This window comes from Delphinus delphis, chromosome 2 (genome assembly GCF_949987515.2).
Source record: "Delphinus delphis chromosome 2, mDelDel1.2, whole genome shotgun sequence".
In the NCBI taxonomy this organism is placed as follows: domain Eukaryota; kingdom Metazoa; phylum Chordata; class Mammalia; order Artiodactyla; family Delphinidae; genus Delphinus; species Delphinus delphis.
In genome coordinates, this window is record NC_082684.1 from 48805701 (window position 1) to 48829513 (window position 23813).

At 39.3% G+C, this 23813-nt stretch overlaps 2 protein-coding genes and 1 non-coding gene across 3 annotated transcripts in view; 1 reads left to right on the forward strand and 2 right to left on the reverse strand.

Moving 5' to 3' along the window:
• The window catches only part of NID2 (nidogen 2), a 78194-nt gene extending 71746 nt beyond the window's left edge, over positions 1–6448 (forward strand). The window contains exons 15-20 of the mRNA XM_060004560.1: positions 251–420; positions 2637–2766; positions 3176–3347; positions 4167–4324; positions 5490–5613; positions 6086–6448. Coding sequence (XP_059860543.1) covers positions 251–420; positions 2637–2766; positions 3176–3347; positions 4167–4324; positions 5490–5613; positions 6086–6242 — 911 coding nt within the window. The 3' untranslated portion in view covers positions 6243–6448. The remainder of the gene's footprint in view (positions 1–250; positions 421–2636; positions 2767–3175; positions 3348–4166; positions 4325–5489; positions 5614–6085) is intronic.
• Positions 6449–7293: 845 nt separating this feature from the next.
• On the reverse strand, positions 7294–23521 carry RTRAF (RNA transcription, translation and transport factor). The gene is made up of 8 exons (XM_060004559.1): positions 23360–23521; positions 21617–21741; positions 18262–18361; positions 13831–13917; positions 12842–12930; positions 10571–10639; positions 7738–7786; positions 7294–7616 (listed from the first exon to the last, which is right to left on the reverse strand). Exons 1-8 carry the CDS (start codon positions 23418–23420, stop codon positions 7462–7464), a joined length of 735 nt encoding a protein of 244 aa, XP_059860542.1. The 5' UTR covers positions 23421–23521; the 3' UTR covers positions 7294–7461.
• On the reverse strand, positions 20322–20431 carry LOC132421247 (U6 spliceosomal RNA). Its single transcript, XR_009518537.1, has one exon. It is a non-coding gene; the product is annotated as a U6 spliceosomal RNA (small nuclear RNA).
• Positions 23522–23813: the final 292 nt, after the last annotated feature.

A 23813-nucleotide genomic window follows, 5' to 3' on the forward strand; every position in this document is an offset into this window, starting at 1 on the left:
TGTTCTGAGGGAAATGTTTTGTTGTCTTCCTCTCCAGTAATTGGCAGTGATTTACATAATTGATCTTTGGGGAAAACCCCTAGAAATTAGAATTTCTTTTAAGGAACATCTGGAGCACATCTGTCCAGGGTGAAAACTTTTGATGTTTCTGGAGGCTCTGGTATGTGGGAAAGTAACTTTTCTTCCCCTCCCCCACCCACCCCGTTTCCTTCCCTCTCTGCTACCCATACCCTCCTCTTCCCCACGGCAGGTATACCCACGGTTGCTCCGCCCACAGCCCGGCCCACGCCCCGGCCCGACGTGACCCCTCCACCTGTTGGCACCTTCCTGCTCTATGCCCAGGGCCAGCAGATCGGCCACTTGCCCCTCAATGGTACCAGGCTTCAGAAGGACACAGCCAAGACCCTGCTGTCGCTGCATGTAAAGTGGATTTCTCCCCCGGGGGGGCGGGTCTGCATCGGGTTTCCAGATCTGGGCAAGGCCTGAGGTGGAGGGGGATCCTGGAGGGTTTCTGGGCTGCGGTCTTCGGGAGCCTGACACACAGAAGAGGAGGGGGCTCTCTGTGGCTGGGAGTCACGTCTGACTGACCAAGGCCGCTTTCTCCGGTTGGCTCATGGGGTTTCGGATGTGTGGTAAGGGAATTTCAGAGTTGTCAGCGTATTGAGGCAGCATGTGGGGATCCAAGGGAAAGTGACAGAAGGTAAACCCGGGTCCCCAGCATTCTCTTTAAGCCATAGACATCTCTGCAGAGATCCTGGAAGCCAACTAATGACGGCCTTATCATTGCAGCCCTCTGCCCTCCCATTTGGTTCTGTCGACCAGCCTCTTATCTTCTTTGACTCCGTCATAGATGAAACTTTGGGAAGCGTGGGTGATCGTGGAAAGGAACGGACAGGGCTTTCCCCAGGGGATGCTGGCTGCTTCCTGAGCCAGCAGCCTCCCTATGGTCAAGGCACTCCATTTTGGAGAAGGGATTTCTTCTCTAAAATGTTGCAAAGAGAAGGGAGTTCACCAGAAGGGCACTGACACTTACAATGGAAAATCGCCTAATTCTGTTTCTAAACTTCACGCTCCAGGTATTTGCTCATCTATGAGAAAGAATAATACAGCGTCCATGTTTACATTTACTTCTGTTAATGAATAACCTCTTATCTGGTCCAAAAAAGTTTAGAAGTAGCCGGTGTTCAGAAAAGAATGTGGGGTTTTTTGTTTTCAAGATGTGAGTTGTGTATGAGTTTCCAAATACTCGCTGCTGTTTGTAAAGTTTCTCTAAAAGAGAAAATTGTCATCACCTCAAGCTAACTGTCTATTTATTCTAGCCAAGTCAGGCGGCTTCACTGCATTTCTGAACTTGCCTCTGATGAGGGCAGGGTTGTTGATGGTAATGGTGGTGGAACTGAAAGAGGAATGGAATATGGGTTCTAAGCACATCTTGTGGAAACTTACTTAAACTGGGACTTTTTCCTCCAAGAAACCTTGAAATCATTTACATGAGTTAATGGATCCCATGATTCCCTGGGTTAATGGAGGCCCATGCAGCCGTGCCCGCGACAGATGACTTTAAATTTTAAAATTGTACTTGACCTTCAGATCCTCCCATATAAACTGCCCACTCTTCCACAGGAGCCTAATCCTGCCTTGTAGTTTCTTGTACTGACTCCTCTCCCAGAGGCATAAGTTCAGGACAGCCCCAGGAGGCTGTTAGGCAAGCAGGGAGCTTGCATGACCTCAGGGATAGCTGGATGGCCCCTGCATGTTGGCTCTGCACGTCTGCCAGGCTTCTCAGAGCAGGACTCTGGGTTGGAAATTGAATGAAGCAACTTCTGTGCAGAGTTTTGGAAAGGAATATCACAGACTCGGCATTTAAAAAAAGACTGCATCATTTATTTAGTAATAAGGAAGGAGGGGAGAGCTCCCTAGCCAGAGGTCAGGTGACCACCATTCCCCAGTTCCTTAACCCATCAAGTTGTATACTTTCTTTTACACAAGAGTACAACTAAATGATTGCCTTGGAGTAAGAGGCAGAGATGGGGGTAAGGGCGACTGCACCTCAGATAGCAGAAAGATCTCACAGGAGGGGAGGGTAGATTTTGTTATATATTGGCAAATTTTAGAAAGGCTTTTTGAAAAAGTGCTGATAACGTCTGAAAGAGTCAGTTTTTGTCCAGTGAAATATTAAAAGACTTACTTCGCTGAGACTAGCATTTGTCCTCTAATCACTGAACGGGCTAATCTTTTCATGAAATCACTTCTGTCTTTACCACCAATAGTAATAGTGCTTGTTGAGAGCTTACAGTATATTAATTACTGATTAAGGTATTTTATAAGCACTTATGGTATTACTGTTTATAGCAGCCACGTGAAGCAGGTATTGTTATCTTCATTTGGCAAATGAGGAGACAAAGGAATATAGAAGTTCAGTACCAAAGTCACACAGCTAGCAAGTGGCCAAGCCCGGCTCTGCCCTGGGAAGTTGGCCTCCATCACCAACACATCTAACCACTGTGCTTGGCTGCCATAAAACCATGTGATGCAGGGTTGTTCGCTGCAGCCATGCACGAGTGAGGCAGCCGAGCATGAAGTCGGGGAAATGCAAGGAATCCTAATTCTTCCAATTCGGTGTCTTGGTCACAAAGGGCTCCATAGTCGTGGGAATTGATTACGACTGCCGGGAGAGGATGGTGTACTGGACAGACGTTGCTGGACGGACAATTAGCCGCGCCCGTCTGGAATCGGGAGCAGAGCCCGAGACCATCATTAACTCAGGTCAGCAGCTTCACCCAGAAGACAATTCCCATTCCATTTCATTCTACCAAGTCCAAGTTGTTTGCCTCTTTTATGCCAAAGTCTCCCCTCTGCCTTCTTGATGGGACTCTGAATAGAAAGGGCTTGCAGTAAGAATTCAAGGTGCGGCTACAGTTGATGCTGCGGGGCCCCAGCCCTGGGGATGCCTGCTGCCATCAGGCTGGGAGGTCTTGTTAGGTTAGAGGGTACTAGAGGTGGCAGAAGAACTAACGCAGGATCTGTTCCTCTATTGACTCCGTGTGTTTTGACTTAGAAACTCTCAAGACTTTTTTCCCCCAACTATTCAAACATAGTAATAAGCAGAGCTCTCTGCTTCAGGTTCACCTTTCACAGCTGCAGTTGCTCCAGCCCTGCCTTTGTTTTATTCCAGGTCTGATAAGCCCCGAAGGACTTGCCATCGACCACTTTCATAGAACGATGTACTGGACAGACAGCGGCCTGGATAAGATAGAGAGGGCCAGGCTGGACGGCTCTGAGCGCAGGGCCCTCTTCCACACGGACCTGGTGAACCCCCGCGCCATCGCTGTGGATCCAATCCGAGGGTCAGCCGGGCTTCCCTAATTCTCCTCTGTTACCTGTAGATCCTCATTTGAAGCCCTTGGGCTCTAAGTACAGTTGTAGGCGAGGGTCAGAACATGGGCATAAAAGTTCAAAATATATTAAGTTAATAGTATTCACTGAGGATCTACTAGGTGTCAGGTACTGTTTAGGCAAAGACAAGGTCTGTTCTTTCATGGAGTTTATGTTCTACTAGGAGGAAATAAGACAGTAAACTAATGGATAATAGGAAATTATTAAGCCTGTGATGTGATACACAGAGAATTCAGAGTATGTGAGTGAGACTGGGGGGCACTTTGGATCAGAAAATCGGGCCAAGCCTGAGACAGCACTTCAACCGGAATGAAGTCGGTCTCCTCCAGCAACACATTAGGAAATCCCAGCGTTAAACCTGCAGTGAGGTTACTGCATTAGCTGGTGAGTAAGCAAAACTCAGACACCAGGCATGTTATTTCTCTGGCCTCATTTTCACAGTGGCAACAGTCAAAAGAACAATGTTTCCTGTCTATGATAATTGCTAAGGTCATCAACTGGGACATATAACTTGGTCCGTGTTTCAGTAGGACTTGTTAGAATCAGGGAGGATTTCTATACCTTGAGAAACTCTTGTCATATTTAATGGGGCTTCTACCAAATGAAATTCCAGAGAAACCTTCAAATCGGTAAAGATAACCTTCAGCTTTCATGTTCAGCGAAGTGTTTTTGACTCAGAAATGCTTAGTGAAAAGCCTCAAAGATGGTTCTGAAATTTGGGTTCTATACATTGGGGAAGGTTTATCTTTCTCCATTTAATTTATCCACAGCAACCTGTACTGGACAGATTGGAATCGAGAAGCTCCTAAAATTGAATCGTCGTCTTTAGATGGAGAAAATAGAAGAATTCTAGTGAATAAAGACATTGGACTACCCAATGGTTTAACCTTTGACCCCTTCTCCAAATTGCTCTGCTGGGCAGATGCAGGTACTACTACTCATGGAATGCAAATACAGAACACTACCATGTTCAGTAAGCGTGGGCACTCGAACAGATTTTACAGTAGAACCAAATCCCACCATTTAGGACTTCTGGCTTACATTTCTAAGAGTACAGCAAATGATCGACTCCTTTTAGAGGGCACTTTGTAATGACTCCTGTGATGAACTTCCTGAGGTCCTGGATGTATGTGTTTGAATCAGGTGGTAAGCTTGAGGGCTAGTACTGTGTCCAACCTACTTTTGTACTGCTTGCCCTTCCTCCACGTGAGCACTTGGCACACTTTTTAGGTTAAAAATAAATATTAGCCATTGTTGGAATCGACAGGCTTAAATGAACAGGAGTTATTTTCCTTTTTTGACAGTATTATAACATTTATAAATATCTGTTACTTTAACAGTCAGTATGCTATTGTGCTGAGGACAAAGCGATGTGGCAGGATGGCTTCCTTCAGTAATAAATCTGGGTTGCCTATTCCCAGGTTCTCTCTTTCTGTTGTGTGATTTCATTATTAGCACAACTGAAAAGATGCTGTTTCATTATACTGCATTTATATTTTTAATAAGTATTTGAAATTTAACTCAGGGTTCCATGAGAAATGTGAAACTTGGAGATTCTTGCCTCGTTTAGCTATTAAAAAATTTACATTGAAAAATGGAACTTTTAATTCCTAACTAGAAAATAATACAGTCTTTAAAAAAAAAAATTAAGGATTTTAGTTAAAAGGCAGCCTTGGCTATTATTATACATTGCTTACAAAGGGCAAGTATTAATATTTGTCCAAATGTTATGTTTGTAACAATTTAAGAGCTAATACAAACTTTTTTTTAACACTGATATAATTTCATCTCTAATGCCCTACTTTGGGAGAAACGTAGCCAGATTTCTGTAAATGCAATCCTTTCTTCCAAAAAAGGATTAAGAGTTTAAATTCCACTAAAAACTATAACGCTCTTAAACAAACTGAAGACTGGTAATAGAATAGGAAAATTTTACAGTTTTTAATTTGTATTATTGCAATGGGGATAGAATATTCTAGTTCTACCTTTGTTTCCTTTGAGAATGAATTTACCTGCCACTATTTTTGGTAAAGGATTTTTTTTTTTTCCCATCGCATGAAAGGATCTCTTTTCCCTCTTTGATGTTTTAAAAGGAACTAAAAAACTAGAGTGTACACTACCTGATGGAACTGGACGGCGTGTTATTCAAAACAACCTCAACTACCCGTTCAGCATTGTGAGCTATGCAGATCACTTCTACCACACCGACTGGAGAAGGTGAGCCTGACACACTCAGTTTGCCTTTCCAGGCTTGTCCAGTTTTGGAGGACACACCACTTGTACCAAATGTTAGTAAGCAACTTTAGTTATTAAGCCCTCCTGCTGAAGTTTTCATTTCATTCTCTCTTCATTAACAGAGAGATTAACATCATTCAAGTGTTACTGCTTTTAAAAGCATACTTTTACGTCACCCAGAAATGTAATGGTATTGCTCACATGCAGCTTAAAAAGGGCAGAGCTATTTGGTAATAAACTATCCAAAAAGGAAGCACATTACTCTGAATCTGATCTTCAGAGAATAAAAGACTACCTTTAAATGGTACCATGAGGTATCTAACTTAGTTATGTGATTTAAATTGACTTTTAAAAATGTATTCTAGAAGTCTGGCAGAGATTTCTCTTCCTGATAAACTGGCTTTTTCTATCCAACCTTAAATCCTATGAATTCACTCTTCCTTTCTGTTACCAGGGATGGTGTTATATCAGTAAATAGAGACAGTGGCCAGTTTACTGATGAGTATCTCCCAGAGCAGCGATCTCATCTCTACGGGATAACTGCAGTCTACCCCTACTGCCCAACAGGTAAACGGACATGCTCAGGTGGCTCCTTTGGATCAGCCAGGTAGAGAAAGAGAGATCTGGTAACTGACCACACTTGGCCTGCTGCTGCCACTGGTGAGAGCCACTCTGACCTAGAAAAGCTAATGGCCAACACATAGGGGTAACCATTCTACTACCTTAAGTCTACCTAGCTTAACTATACACACAAAAAAAGGTCTATTAGGATATTTCCTCTTTAAAAGACTTGCTGTGGCAAACTGGATATAAAATACTCACATGCTATCCCCTCCCTCCACAGGAAGAAAGTAAATATGGTATTATAAAGGACTTGGGAGTTTACAATCGGAATCAGGACCCTAAAGAACATTTACTGCGGACAAAGGTGAAGAAAGTGAAAAAGCAATTGGCCATTAGAAGTTCTGGACATATGAACATTTTCAGTGCAAAAAGACTAAGTATATTTTGTGAAAAGTTTATACCTCAATCTTTACTACTGTATTTTTAAAAACAAAAGTTATTTCGAGTTTAAAAAGGTAACAATTTTAATTGTTGCTTATTAAAGCAACTTTTAATAAACATTTATGTCATATTTAAAAGGCCAAATTAATTGAACTAAGAACCAATTAGAGCACGTTAAGACCCTAAATCTGACTATTGCTACAGATTCTTCCTGGTCAAGAAATTAAAGTACATGTGATCAGTACAAAAATATGATCCTAAAGATCATAAACCCTGACGTAGAGAAGGCTATGCAGAACTGATGGGAAAGAGCCAACTTATTCTAAGATTTTTTTTTTTTACCTCTGCATAAGTGCATTTCTATTTATATTAAAAGGTGCTACAATGTTTCAGTTTGTATTTTCTGATCCTGTAAGTCCCTCTATAGAATTACCCACAGAAATTACATTTATATATAAATATTAAAGATGTAACAGTTCTCAAATTTTCTAGATTACTCCAATAAAATATTTTAAGTTTTCCTATGACTTAACGATCTGTATTGTCTATATGTATAATGAAGTCAGGGGGTGGCATGTACCTAAACCACAAGGGAGGAAGCAGATTAATTAATTATACAAATACATAAACATAACACATGGTCAAAAAACAAAAAAATCACCTTCCCAAATTTATTAAAGAAAATGCAGTGATGGTAAATACCTGTAGAACATAGTCAATTTTCTGGAATTCTTCCCTTGAAGACATGACATTTCCAAACACATGCCAAAGCGTACATGGTTCCCAACTGTACTAAGTAGGTGAGAAGCTGAAATCCTAAAATGTTCATCTTCCAACTTTCCCCAGTCTGTGGTCTGTCTTTGGATCGGCAATAATCGCCTGAACGGCTACTATGGCTTCATTAATCTTTGTCTGTAGCTCTCTGAGCTCTTCTATATGCAGCAGTCGCAGAATTTGAGCAGCTTCATTAAGAACTGCATCTGTTTCATAAGAAACACTGCATTAATCAATAACGTTTGCATATATTCACTCATTTCCCCCAAATATTCAGTAAGTAAGTCTCTATAAACAGTTTGAATTAAAACAAAATCACTTACTTACCTCCTGTGTCAAAACCAAGAATATGCTTGTCTAAAGCAACAGGCAAGCCCTTTAGAAAAAAAAGGACAAAAATCAGACTGTATAGTTATTCGTTCACATTTTCTCACCTCAAATTGAAAAGCAGCTAGCTATTATTTTAACCCTTTTAGCTGCAGTGGCAAGGTGCCTGAGAATTTTCTCTTTAAATTTGCCTTTTTATGAGTTAGTTTTTTCCTACTACAACTAGTTAGGAAAGAATGGCCTTTACATGTAGTGGGCAGCTAGTCCCATAACACATCCAATCCTTTAAGACCAGACATATGAAAGAATAGCTCTTTTTTGCAGAAGTGCTGTCACTACTGCTATGGAAGGAAGGTTGAGCAGGGCTGCCACTGTCACCGTTTCAGTTATAGTAAGCAGCTGTGTACCAGGCAAATAGGACTATTTTTTTGTGTGTGTGTGGTACGCGGGCCTCTCACTGTTGTGGCATTTCCCGTTGCGGAGCACAGGCCCAGCGGCCATGGCTCATGGGCCCAGCCGCTCTGCGGCATGTGGGATCTTCCCAGACCAGGGCATGAACCTGTGTCCCCTGCATCGGCAGGCGGACTCTCAACCACTGCGCCACCAGGGAAGCCCAGGACTACTTTTAAGATGAATTTCCTCAAGCAAGTTTACTTCGGAGCACATTAATTTGCCTTTATGAATTGAACAAATCTAAAATATACATAGCTTTTTTCTGCAAGCATGATGTTTACCAGATTATATTAACTTTCAACAGTTCATTTAAAAGTTACTTTGAAGTCATCTAGGAAAATGAACAGAATCTAAACCATTTAGCTAACCAGTCAGCACCTGCATAGATATACCAGAGATGGTGACTATGGTGGCGCCAACCTGTATAAAGTTCACAATAACTATCAAATAAAAACGAGGACAGGCAGTCTAGACTTTCTGCTGATTATACTGTATAAAATCATCACCAGTTTTAAAAAAAGTCACTATACTTTCAACAGTACAAATGCTGTCACTACTCACTTCTTGCCTAATTATTAATGCAAATCTACCCAGACTCAAAATGCTTTAAAATCACTAGTAATACATTATACACATGAAGAAACAAATGGGTATGAAAATTCTGTTAGCAAAAAACTAGAGTAGAATTGTACTTGAGTAGCTTTCTGTGTCAGTCTGGTACCAGAGTTTCTGTTCTCCCTTCATCTGCCAACAGACCACCTAGGAACAGGCACCCCTGAAGATGACCACACGCCCCAAATGCTAGTTATGAACGATTGCAAACAAGAACACTCAACTATAGAACTCTTCCACTGTATTATTATAGCATAGTATCTTTTTTATTTTTTTTGCGGAACGTGGGCCTCTCACTGTTGTGGCCTCTCCCGTTGCGGAGCACAGGCTCTGGACGCGCAGGCTCAGCAGCCATGGCTCACGGGCCCAGCCGCTCCGTGGCATGTGGGATCTTCCCAGACCGGGGCAAGAACCCGTGTCCCCTAGCATCGGCAGGCGGACTCTCAACCACTGCGCCACGATGGAAGCCCAGCATAGTATCTTTTGAGATGACATTAAAGTTCAGATTTATTTGGAGCATTGAAAATAAGCTGAATTTTACTTTGCAAACAAGAGCAAAGAGATTTGGCTATGGCCTTATTTGCACTGCCTTCCAAACCAAAGGCATAATTTTGCTGAATGATGAATGATTTTATTATGCCAGAACAATTTACTGTCTGTTCTATAGTGTGGGTGAAATAAGCTGATCTTTAATCCAATTTCCAGTGGCCTGATTCATACATAATTAATAAGTCAATAAGAAACTTTAAAAGAAACTGTCTTTTAGAGGAGACTACACTGCCCCGGCATTAATAACCTTAATACTGTTGGGCTTCGATAAAGATGGGATCAGAGGACAATTGGGGAATTGGAGGGTGAGGGAGACACAATAGAAGGACCAGGGTCCAGAATGTGGACTGTACCCAAGACCTTCATCTGTGTAGCAGGAAGGGGCATTATCAGACACCTGCAGCTGCTAACCCCTGAGGACATTCTCTGTACTGACCCATAGTCAAGAGGACTTCAGGGGCATTTGGGTTTCTAGGACAGTTCATCTAAAAATAGCCTAGATTTATTAACAGGCTACATTTTTATGATTTATGCTAGGAAATAGAATAAACTGAGATTTCTCTGAAGAAACAAAAGTGTGAAGATAAAGACTTAAATAGAAAAGAAAATGAATTACTAAAAAAGAGAAGGTGTGTCCTGTTTTCTAGCAGTTAGTCAAAATAACCCAGTAAATTTCACAAGTGTTAAGTTCTTTGAAATAAACTTTAACTGGGCACATGCGGTGGTTTTGAACTGGTAGACTGTGGATATGCTATTGGAGGCTTCTTAAAAGTAATGAAGTGAGATAAACATGAAGTTCACTTTTCACTCAAAGATGACTGGATAGGGCTTCCCGGGTGGCGCAGTGGTTGAGAGCCCGCCTGCCAATGCAGGGGACATGGGTTCGTGCTCCAGTCCAGGAAGATCCCACATGCTGTGGAGCGGCTGAGCCCGTGAGCCATGGCCGCTGAGCCTGCGCATCCGGAGCCTGTGCTCCGCAACAGGAGAGGCCACAACAGTGAGAGGCCCACGTACCACAAAAAAAAAAAAAAAAAACTGGATACAGTTTGCTTCAGAATCAAATTCAATCCCACTGAAGTAAGCTATTCTTTCTCTGGGCAGTTCTAACACAGAATTGGTATCTTAAGCATTCTCAGGTAAAGTTCAAACTTATGACAACCAAAAGAAACTTTCAGTAATAATTAATTTAAAATTTATTTAAATTAAAAAAACAGCATACCTCTTTCGTTTGATTTGCTTTAGCAACTGCATCCTGTGTCAGGCGCTCCTGGACCAAAATGCGAATTGCCTAAGAAATCCCAAAATAGTATTTTTACTTTTTATAGGCTGTTTGTTATCTTTTCTTCTCTGAGACTACAGAATAAGGATGCCCAATTTGATGAAATTAGAAATACCTAATTCATTAACAAACTCCCCAGCAAATTAAAAATTAAAAAAATAGCTACTGTAATGAAAGTTTTCACTTCTAATATTTAATAATGTGGAATGATGTTCATAACAATTACATTTTTTGAATAGGTAATTTGTGTGTGCTAAAATTTTTTTTTAAATAAAGAAGGATACATGGCGAAAAAGTATGTCTCCTTTCTACCCAAGCTTCAGCCATACTTTCAGAAAACAATTATTGCTACCAGATCCTTGTGTATACTCACAAGGCCTCTATCAAATTACAAGCACACTCAGGGATATATGCAAGTGCACGTGTGCGTGCGCGCGCGCGCACACACACACACACACATATGCACCTTTGATACAAAGGGTAGCATATCATACACACTGTCCCTGCTTTCTTCACTTTATTACAGTAAAATGTTTTCAGATCTTTCAAAGGACACATTTTTTTCATTAGCAAGGCATTTTACCACTGCAGACACAAATGTATACACGCACCTGCTCACACATAAAAAGTAAGATTTTTTAATGGAATTTTAATTAGTGGATGACAGTTGCAACCCCAAGATAAGTGTGAAAATTTGAAAAATTATTTTTAATAAAAACAAACCAAATGCTACATTTGAAAAAGAATTAAACCAATCTAACAGTAACTGCAAATGTATTTTACACAGTCCAGTTGCCAAACAGTTAATGTATTGATTCTCACAGCTGCAATATGGATGTTTTCCATATTGTCATGTATTGTTTGAATCCTTCTTAAAATAACTCAAAAGGACAAACATGCTAGGATTAGAATTTTATAAAGCTTTTGATTATAACTGACTTATATTGTACTTTAGCACCCCAAATATGCTAGCATTGTCTGTTCTCCTCTCACTCAGTTTATGATTAAAGCTGACATAACCACCGTAGAACTGTTCCAAAGCAATTTCTATAATTGCCTGAGTAAGGAACAAGCCTTTGAAAGAGCTAAATTTCACTAAAAACAACTTTTGTCTCTTGGCGTCCAATCTGAGTTGAGAAAATCTGAGTTAACACTCAGATTCAGTATAGAAAATTATAATAATCTAGGAATAGAACAGTATTCCCATATTACAACTGTCATTTAATAAATACAATTCTAAAAAGGAGAATAAATTATGATCTCTTGTGGGTAGAGTGAAATTATTCAATTTCCTGCAAAGCAGTTTAAAGTAATTTAAAGCTCTTTAATTTCTCATAAAATCAATAATAATTTCTAAAATAACTTCCAAGTCTGGTAGTACCACTCCCCTGCCCCTCCCCTTCCCCCCACTAGACTATCAAAATTACTCAACATAAATCTTCTGAAGCATGAGTATATTTTTCCACCGAGAAATAAGAGGCCTCTTTTAGACCATCAGGTTCCCTGCTGTAAGGTATGAACTGAGTGGCCTATCTAGGATGGGGGGCTTGGAGGACAGAAACATTCATTCCTCAAAGAGATTTGGGGGTATGTTTTTGACCAAATTCACCATTGTAAGTTTGGCATTTTCCACAATCTTAATGAATACAGACCATGAATATTTAAAAGGACTGATTAAACAGAAGTGGGGTGATATAGGAAAAAAAATGGACCAGGACGTCCTTGGCGGTCCAGTGGTTAGGACTCTGCTTCCAATGCGGGGGGCGTGGGTTCGATCCCTGGTCAGGGAACTAAGATCCCAGATGCCATGCGGCCAAAAAAGAAAAGAATGGAGCATAAGGTCCAGTGCCTAGATTAAAATCCTGACTATCATTTTCTATGTCAGCTTGAACATTATTTATCTATTATCTTTAAGTCTCAGTTTCTTCATATACATATTTTAAAAACACACTAGCATCCACCTCTAGGAATGTTGGGAGGATTGAATGAGTCATCTGTGCACAGTGGCAGGCACACAGTAAACACTCTTTGATATTAGTTGTTAGGTAAGCTAAAACCAATGAATTCAAGAAATCTGCTTTATGTCCCACATTCCTCCAACATTTTCCTCATTCTACCATAGATTTAAATATCAAACAGTTATTTTTAGAAAATGAAGTTTTTAAAATTATATACAGAGTTTTTGTCAAGAATCAAGAATATGAAGCTGACCTTAAGCATTACCAGGTAATCGTCATGACGCTGAATCTGAAGAAGGTTAGCCAAAGCCATTACACCAGCCTTAAAATCAGGATTATTTACTATAAAAGATTAAAAATGGAAACTTACAGCTCTGCAAGCATGTAATTACAAACATATATGTAAACATATAAACTTTTAAAAAAATTTATTTTCTAGTAACAACAAATCTCTTTAATTTCTAAAATTGCTGCTGACAAAAGCAGTATGGGGTAAATCAAGTAAACTGATGAGATCAATGGTTTTCCTACTAATCAACCAAAGTGAACAATCCAATAAATGACTAAATTAACTCACATGAGGTTTGTTCTGTAACTTTCTCTGCAAGGCCCATTTATGTAACACTATTAATTAACCTTTCTTCCCAAAGCTATTAATTTTAATACACAGATTCCCTTCAATGGACAGTTTTCCCAAAACCTTTTCTCCAAGCAGCAGCTCTAGAGCATCCAAGCAGCTTATTAATTCATTAAGGGTAACTCATAAATTACAGGTCACAGTCAGTCAGTGAAAGAATATTTAACATATTATAATCTAAGTAATTAGAATCTTAATACTTTTAAAAGGAGAAAGAATTACTTAAAGACATCTGGGACTTAAAACAATGAAAAATTTTAACACTTGTCTCATACTGTCATTAGATTAGAAAAAATATTTTCTGCACCCAGGAAGGCAAACAATCACCACCATGATTAAATAAAATCAAAACCCCCAAGTTACTATGAGCAGATGAAAGAAGAGCATTTTCAGTTTCAGATATTCAGCTACAAGAGGAGGGAGAAAGCACACTATAACTGACAGTAAAAAACAGCACAGAGAATAAAATATCAACACAAATGTTGTCTGCATGAAACACTCTTAATCTACTACAACCAAATAAACCCAGACTTCATTCTAGGAAGTAAAAAACATTTAAGAAACCAAAAATGTTGATGATCATTTTTATGCATTTATAAACTTACCATCCAAATTGATCAATGGCTCTGCATTTTTAGCTGCATTGTCAGCGTTTTTTGTATTATCAGGTACCAAGTCCTTGTATTTTTCAGCTGTAAAAATAGGCAAAAATACAATTTGCAGAGCTTCAACTTAAGGTAAAACAAACGTTGCTTATTTACTGAATTTAACTGAGCCAAACTGGTTATAAGCATAAGACAACCCAAGCATTCAAAAAAAAAATGCTATAATAAAAAATCTACTAGAAGACAATGTGACTAGCTTTTTAATTAAGCTGAAATGATTATCAGACACAAATATCTTTTCATTAACATTTCTTAAAGTAAAACATTTCAAAAACTATCTAAATTTTAGAAGAGAAAGTCTGCTTTTCAGCTTCCTGTCAAACTTGGTAGGGGTAGAAGAATGGGAGAAGGGTAAGTATAGGTCACATGAGGTTAAATACAAACACACTAAGAAGTTTCTTCACAAATTCTGTGAATGCTGTATACAAAACCAAAAACCTTGCTTTCTAAAAAAAAATCACTTCAGGGCTTCCCTGGTGATGCAGTGGTTGAGAGTCCGCCTGCCGATGCAGGGGACACAGGTTCATGCCCTGGTCCGGGAGGATCCCACATGTCGTGGAGTGGCTGGGCCCATGAGCCATGGCCGCTGGGCCTGCGCATCCGGAGCCTGTGCTCCGCAACGGGAGAGGCCACAGCAGTGAGAGGCCCGCATACCGCAAAAAGAAAAAAAAAATCACTTCAAATACACCATCATATACAAACCTAAACTTATTTTATGGAGACTTAAAATGCAGAATTCCAAAAGGAGATTTTATTACTCTTACCTGAAAAATACTAAATAATATTTTAAAAGACTTTACAAATAAAAATATTTAATAGTAATTCACCAAACTTAAGGCCCAAAATGCCATCTTTGGCTATAGTGCTTATGTGATTTGCTAATGGAAAAAAAATGGGAAAATAAAAGGATTAAAATTTAAATCAGACAGGAGTTAGCTTAAAGGAGCTACTGGCCAAACCTGGAACAATGTAAACATCAAAATACACGATGACAAAAAAAAGGATTAAGACCCACTGAGTAAAATAAGAATCCACATATCTACACTGATCTGAATAAACAAACAAACATAAACTGGTGAGAAGGGAAAGCTCTTCCTTATAGTGGAAAGACAAAAAATAAATGTAGAGGAATGATGGAATTAGAAAAACACCTTCTAGTCATCATAATCAACATAATAATTGACTCAGGCAAAAATCATCAAACGTATACTAAAGCTAAGGTTTGAAGAGGAGAAACATATAGAAATCATCTAATATCTCTCCACAAGATGTGTAATTTTTACACTGAAGAAAGCTTAACCAAGTGATCAGAATAACATGACCAGTATTCAGGCATATCACCAACACATGCCTCCTGATACGATGCACTTAAAAGAACACAACACCACTTCTGTGTTACTCTTAACAAAACTACAAACCCTGAATCTAATCATGAGGAAACATCAGACTCACTCAAACTGAAGGACATTCTACAAAATAAATGTCAGTGTCCTGAAGCATGACGACTGAGTAACTATTCCAGACTGTAGGAGACTAAAGAGACTAAGGAGAATGAATGTAACACATGATCCAGGACTGCTTTGGAGGTTTTTGTTTGCTTGTTTTTGCCATAAGGAACATTGAGACAAATGATGAAATGTGAATCTCACATACAGATAACAGTAAAGAATTAAAGTTAATTGCCTGATTTTGATAAATGTACTGTAGCTATGTAAGACAATGACTTTTTTTAGGAAATGCACATAAGGGTAAAAGAGAAATCATTTACAACTTAGTGTCAAATGGTTTAGAAAAAATTAGGAGTATGTATATATATAGAGAGAGACGGATAAGGCAAATGAAGTAAACTGTTAATATCTGCAGAATCTGAGTATGGAAAAATTCTTTTTACTATTCTTGCAATCTTTCTGTAAATCTAAAATTATGTCAAAAGAGTTAAAAGAATTTAAGTCAGATTTTAATCACCTTAATTGACAAGCTAGCAAAAGGCTTTAAAAAACGTTAAGGCACAAACAATAAAAATTCACAATGGTTTTATCAAATAAGAATAAAAATTTTAAATAACTTAAAAGTCAAGAAGAATGCAACTTATTAATATAAAACCATAAAAGCACAGCAGTGCCTCCTACCGATAAGGGGCAGTGTTTCTCATGCAAACTCAGTTTTTTTTAATACATTAAAGAAGACCACGCTTATCACTGAGAAGTAACTGTACTTAACAGTAATACAGTCAACTACAAGGATACACAATCATATGGCATCTACTGTTCTTGGTACAACCTAGGTAACCTAAGTTGAAGTATTATAAAAATGGGACAAATGGACTAAATAAGGGTAAAATAGAAATAAATTGAAATGTGACTATAATTTTATGTGGGAATAGCTGAAAAACACTTGAAAAGCTGGAGAATACTTTGTTGCCAATTAACTAACAGAGTTCCTACCAACTCAGACCAGAACAGGCATATTTTGCTAAAGGCTCCATAGTAAAGAAAAAGTCTTTGAGTTTTCCTTAAGATTTCTGCCATAAGGCACCTGAAACTTAAGTTTGAAGAACCAGCAAAAAAACAGCTGGTTGATGCTCCACACCAGTATGTATAAACATTCATATATTGAATTTACCAAGCATTTATGGTTGATAAGCACACCTACTGTACACCAGAAACTATGTCAGGTACTGTGGCAGAGAGAATCATGACTGCTCCCTCCCCCGCAAAAAAATGTCCATATTCCAATCCCTGGAACTTATGAATATGGTATCTTACATGGCAAAAGGGACTTTGTGGATGTGATTAAATTAAGGACCTTGAAATTGGGGGTATAGGGGTTATCCTGGATTACCTAGGTGGGCCCAATGTAACCAAAGCATCCTTATAAGAGGGAGGCAGGAAGGTCAGTCAGAGAAGATGTGACAATGAGAGCAGAATCACAGAGTTTAGAAGATGATGTTCTGCTAGATTTGAAGATAAAGGGGCCAGAGTCACAATGCAGGCAGCCTCTAGAAGATGGAAAAGACAAAGAAACGGATCTTCCCCTAGAGCCTCCAAAAGGAACCAACCCAGTCGACAAATTGACTTCAGTCCTAATACAGATGTTGGACTTCTGACCTCCAAAACTGTAAGGTAATAAACAGTCTTTTAAGTCACTGAGTTTGTGGTAATTTGTTACAGCAGCAACAGGAAACTAATAGAGGTACCATGTAGGAAACAAAGCTGAGTATCAGCTTACTATTTAGTGGCGCAAGTAAGACATAAGCAAAATGGAAAGTGGCGAATGACTTAAAAAGCTATAGGGTTAAATGGGAAAGCAATGGTTTCTGAATACGTAAAAGGAACTATCGTTTGGAAACAAAGTGTAGCATTCTAAAACATTTATGTTTCAAAAAATTAGCTTGGTGGGCCATGTGGATGAGACTAGAGGGTGACATAGATGGGAGACTAGTATGAAAGACATTCCAATAATCTCAGGAAAAAGTGGCAAGAGCTTGAATTAGGGCGACAGCAGTGAGGATGGAGAAGGAAAGATATGACAAGGGAAAAAAGGATGGAACAGAATGAGAGGAAAAGGGAGAGGCCAAAGACATTAAAAAGGCTTCAAACGTAAATCATTAAGAGGACTGGAACTGACAGTCCCATGAAAGAGAACAACATAAATGCAGCGGATGGAGGTAAAGTAAGATAATCAGATCTTACATTCAGATGTTAGCAGGCCTTTCAAACTGAAATGGCCTGAGAGAAAACAGTTTATTGGAAAACTATTTTTACTACAGGTACTAACATTCAAAACCTTCCAATGATACAAGTATCTGTAATAAAATAACATTAAACAATAATAATAAATATATTTTGGCCTATAGTGCAAATTTGCATTAGATGTATATTTCAGTCTCTTGTGAAATTACCTGCTGCAACCAACACTTGAAATCCTATCAATTCTGGGACAGCAGCAACAAGTGAACTTGAAAGGCTAAGGTACAGACTGAAAGATGGCAAATTCACCAAAGTAATGTGACATTGTGAGAAGACATTCAATTAGCCTTCTTCTTCAGAAGACATCGCCTTCAAATTCTAAAAGAAAAATCTAAATACCAATGGAAACCAGTGCTTTTAATACCTTATGAGAGTAAGGAGACTCTCTAATTTTAGAAAAGAAAATTCTTTCCTAGACAATTTGGGAGCTGGATACAGAAGAATAATTACAAGAAGTAAATTTTTAAACACATGCTGTAAAGTGAGACGAGGATGTACAAAACTTAAAATGAACCAAAGGTAAAACAATGTAAGACAAACCGGCAAGTTCCCTACATTTTTACACTCCTTTCCCACCTTTCCTCTCTCTCTCTTTAAAACAGACATTCCCCACAAAACATACCATTATCTCCATATTCAAGTCTAACAGCTAAACCAAGAAGCCAGTCGATTGCTTCTGGTCGATCTTGAATCTTGAAAGGACAGTTAACATCTCTGAGATACTGTAAGGGGAATAAAAAGTCTGGTTTCATTATTACTATAAAGTCACAAAATAAAAAAATGGTAGAGTTGAAAGAGACCTTGGTTTGGATCTCTAAGAATTTCTTATAACATTTACATTACTAAACCTTTGATGCAATTATATAACCCAAAGGAAGGAAACACTTAAGTGTACCACTCAGGGATAAAAAATGAAGTAGGCCCATCATGCTTTTTGAAATTTTTACTTTTGCAGATTCCAGATAGGGCACCACTGCCTAGATGCAGAATAACTTCATTTTGTAGATGAGAAAACCGAAGCCTAGAGGTCAACACTTGCTGACAGTTATACGACTTAAATCGGGGAGCTGAATCTAAACTTTCTGATTCCACGTCTCAATACACATAGAGCAGGTAAATAAAAAGGACTTTAATTAAAAAGGAGGATGTACCAAAAACCCCAAACAAAACAAAACCAATTATTATCTAAACCTTAGCTTTCATATCGTGGAAATGCTTCTGAATAGAGTAAGCCATGTGACATACAAGCGTTTTGAATAAATGTCAGAAGCTGCATATTCAAATGAGTATGTCCTTAAACTAAGTCTCTTAGGAACTTAAAATCTAATTCCACCAACAATGACATTACTCAAAACTTCTGGAACTCCTTTTTGGAAATTCTTTGGGGGATAATTAATGAATCAGCACTTTTTAGCCATCACTTATTTTCTAATCAAAAATTTTATTCCCCTGCTTTAAAAAAAAAGCACCTCATTCACAAGATTTAGTCATGATGCAAAAAGCAAATCCATGTTCAAATATAAAAAAACTGTCAATATTAAGGATATTCAAAAGATGTCTCCTGATCTAAAAGTATTTCCAAAAGAAGTTCCAAATATACTTCAGGCAATGACATCATCATTCCAAAGAAACCACCTTGAAAGATAATATCTGTGTAAGTTCCAATATATTTATCTTTAGGTTATACTACTTTACTGTCATTTCTGGGTGTTTTTCATCAGAAAGTTTTTCATATTCTTCAATACCCTTCCACATGTGGAACTCTGTATTGTCTTGTACACGTGAGCAGGCCATCGTAGATGTAATATAAGAAATGTAAAATCCTAACAATATATTTCAAAGTCTTAAGAAGCCTATTAAAAATTTCAAAAATACTCTTGAAGGGCAAAGGAAAATAATCCAGTAGTAGCAATAATAGTAGTAGAGGCAGGGAAATTAATAAACATATAGCACTTGCTATGGTCCAGGCACCTCTGTGAAAAGGTACATAGGTATATTTCAATAACAATACATACCACTCCTATGAGATAGATACCACTGTTATCCCCATTTATTGATAACAATATTGAGCCACAGAATGGTAAATAAACTTGCCCATTGTCAGAGGCAGTATGTAACTTACACAATCCTCTAATTCATAAAACTAGAAACTTAGGTACCTAAACACCAGTAAATGAAAATTTAGTCACTTTTTATATTCTTTTATTTAACATTTTTATTGGAGTATAACTGCTTTACAATGTTGTGTTAGTTTCTGCTGTACAACAAAGTGAATCAGCTATACGTATACATATATCCCCATATCCCCTCCCTCTTGCATCTCCCTCCCACCCTCCCTATCCCACCCCTCTAGGTGGTCACAAAGCACTGAGCTGATCTCCCTGTGCTATGCAGCTGCTTCCCACTAGCTATCTGTTTTACATCTGGTAGTGTATATATGTCAATGCTACTCTCTCACTTCGTCCCAGCTTCCCCTTCCCCCTCCTCGGGTCCTCAAGTCCATTCTCTACATCTGTGTCTTTATTCCTGTCCTGCCCCTAGGTTCATCAGAACCTGTTTGTTTTTTTTTTTTTGGTTCCATATATATGTGTTAGCATATGGTATTTGTTTTTCCCTTTCTGACCCACTTCACTCTGTATGATAGCCTCTAGGTCCATCCACCTCACTACAAATAACTCAAGTAAAAATATGGAACACTTCACGAATTTGCATGTCATCCTTGTGCAGTGGCCATGCTAATCCTCTCTATATTGTTGCTCCAATTTTAGTATATGTGCTGCCGAAGTGACCATTACTTTTCATATTCTTAAAGGAAGAGAGCTCGTCTAAGTAACAGAGCTAATAAAAATGTTTAATGTAAATAATGATACTGTAAAATGCAATTTTTATTCTAATTTGAAAACAACTCTGTTTTCTGCAAAAACATTACTAAAATTAAACTAGGTCAACAGGAAAGTTATTCCAGCCACAAAAATAAGATAACACACGCAGATCTTTTCAGGATTATTTCTATTGTACATAACAAGGGACAACTGTGTATGTTAAAAATAAGCAAAAACAAGACATAATCTTAGTTTTCAAGCATGTCAATAACATCTTATTTTAATATAATACTCTAACTGTATCTCCACTATATTTTTAATGTAATGTAAAAATTCTGATTTTTGCCATTTTTACTATTTAGAGAATATGTGTCACTGTTTATTTAAGAAGTCTCAGTGTTTCTGGACAAAACTATTTCTTCCCTTTTTTTTGAGTGTCTACTTGTGCCATTACCTTTATTAGTTAACAGTCTATAAAGTTAGTTTTCAATGGGCAGCAGGCTAGTCAGGTATAGGGCCCTAAAAGATGTGAATACAGAGTAAGTTTTGCTATAGAGAAAATGCAGAAATGAATATTCATATATCATTCATTTACATACATACACATATATGTATACAAATAAACACACACAAATATATAAATTTATGAAACAAACAGGTCTCTCTACTGTATGTCAGGCACACATCTAAGTACTGGGGATAAGGGCCTCCTCTCCAGCTACATAAGCTTAAAGCTGACAGTTTCGAGTAACCAGGGATTGGTTGGGAAAGGTGAGGAGTGGGAAGACTAGTCCAGTCATATCACCTAAAACTGTGGTAGCTCCCCAGTTGGGTCAAGTTCAAACTCTTGATGGCACATGAGCTTTCCTCTCTCCTCAGCCTACTCTATACTCCCCTCCACCCTCATGCCTAATGATTCACCATACTATTTCTATCTAATACTGAATGTTTGGTAGGAAGAGATAATATAATCTGCTTTAAAAACAAAAAAACATGGTAAGAAAAAAGTAAAATCCCTGAAGTCTAGCTTTTCTAACACTGATCATTATTAGTGTTATTTATTTTAAAAGAACACAGTAATTTTAAGCTTGCCTGTCTTCATATAATTTTTAGACAAGCTCTCTGTACGTTTTATTTTACTTTCTAATTCATTACCTTTTCAAAGAACTTGGGCCAGTCACTGCTGTGGATGTTTCTTAAATTACCTCTGTCTTCAATCTTGTAGTGTCTGATTTTCTGGTCTTCGAGCCAAACAATAAAGTTTCTAAATTCTGTTTCATCTGCAATAAAAACACCATATACATCACGAGAAGCACTAGGTAACAGGTAAAACACTTCCTTCACAAACAGTCTTGTGGAATTTTTTTTTTTTAACTCCAAAATTATAAGTTACTTGAGCTGCTTGAAGTAGGAGTTGAAAGTGCAGACTTTGGATTGACTTATGTTCATATCCTGGCCTGAATTCAAATTGACTCCAGACATTTAGTGGTTGTGTGAAATTGGGCTAATTACCTAAATTTTCCAGGCCTCAGATTCTTGAGTTACAAAATGGGGAGTAATAGTAAGACTTACCTCATAGGGTTGTTATGAAGATTAAATAAAATATTTACGATCAAAACAGTGTCTAGCACACAGTTTTGCTATTTAAGTGTCAGTTATTATTCCGGTTCCTATGGGGAAGAGGAGGAAGGACTGGGCCAGGTTAAATTTACAGCAATCATAACGTACAAGAAATTAAATGGCAAACAGAAAGAAGATACTGACTCCCATTGTCTTTTACTGTTATGGCACATTAAACGCATTCATGAAAAAGTACAGATGTTGTTTCATTTAATCCTCCCACACCATTTCGAGGTAGGTAATATCCCGATTTTACCAGTGAAAAAACCTGAGGCTCAAAGATTCAAATTCAGATCTAAGCTCTACTACCACTGAACCTTTTTTCTTACATAAAAGGCATAGCAGAAAAACAAGTTTCTATAAATTGACATGCTTCTACAGATCAACAAAACTCTGCTATCCTGCTTGGAAATTATTTTCAATTACAAAATTCAAGCTTGAATTCAAATTCAGGCCTCCCTTATGAAGTCTTGAGACTTATACAATGGTCTGAACATCCCAGGGTGTGCTTGATCACTTTCAAACTTATTAGTCTACCACAGGCCAAGAACTCTGGAAGAAAATGAATAGTGGGTAGTAGGTGAGTAGCAGTGGGGAGCAATGTCAATACTTCTTACAATTTTAATGCTGTGAATTACCAAATACCTTTGTATTTACAATTCAACCGCCCCGCTCGTCTGCTATTAACTTTTTTTGCACGACTCGCACACTGTCATTAGCTCGTTCCTATACGCGCTTGCTCCGACACTGTCAGTCCTGGACTTCGTTCTATCTCGAGCTCAAACTGCCGGATGGGCTCCCACTGCCCCCACTCCACCCCTTAGTTCCCAAGGGGCAATGAACGAGTCTTCAAGTTACTCAGCGTCTTCCTCGGATTCCACCACTGTGCTGGCCCCCAACAGGTGCTCAAGGTATCGCCCAATCACCCGGAAGCCACGGGGCTGAAGGGCTACGTCAAAAAGCGAAGACTTTCCCTCTAGAGCGTTGAGGGTGCGGGCGGGGGGGGGGGGTGGGCGTGGGGTCTGGAGTTCAGCAAGTGCAGAAAGTGCTGATGCCGAGGCAAGAGCGGGTGGCGGGGCTCTGAAGCCGGGGAAGGAAGGCGGAAAGCAGAGGTGCTTGGCGGCCGGGAGGAGAGGAGTCCAGGGGAGACAAGGCCGCGGACGGTCCGGGTGGGGAGCCCAGGTGCCGGCGCTGAGAGAACGGCGGCCCGGCGGCGGGGAAGCGGCGTGGGGGGGGGGGAATCACTGACGCGCGGCGGGCCCGGGACCGCCTCCTCACCTTTGCAGTTGAAGCCGGCAGGGTTGTGGTAGTCGAGGGCCGTCAGCTTGCGTCGGAACATGGTGCCCGCTGCTCGCTCCGGTCCCCCAGGCTGCGGCCGGGAGAAGAGAGGCGAGGAGGAGCGGGCGGCACGGACACCGGCGACGCGGCGAGAGGGCGGGCGGGCGCCGGGCGCTCCGAAATGACGGCGGCTTTAGCCAATCGTAGCTTAGGGACGGCCGCCGCCGGCCAATGCCCACCAATCGCGGCTCCGGCTGCGAAGGCGGGGCCACGTCGGGGCACGTCGACGCTCAAATAAACTTTATTGTCAGCCTCCTAGTTGTACAATAGGCAGAAAGCAACTGAGAAGCCAGTTACCTCTTGCTTTCCTCGCCGTCTTGATCATGCAAACTGTTTACTATTTTCAGTGTATTCATTCATTCATTTAATTATTATATGCCTCCTACATAATAGA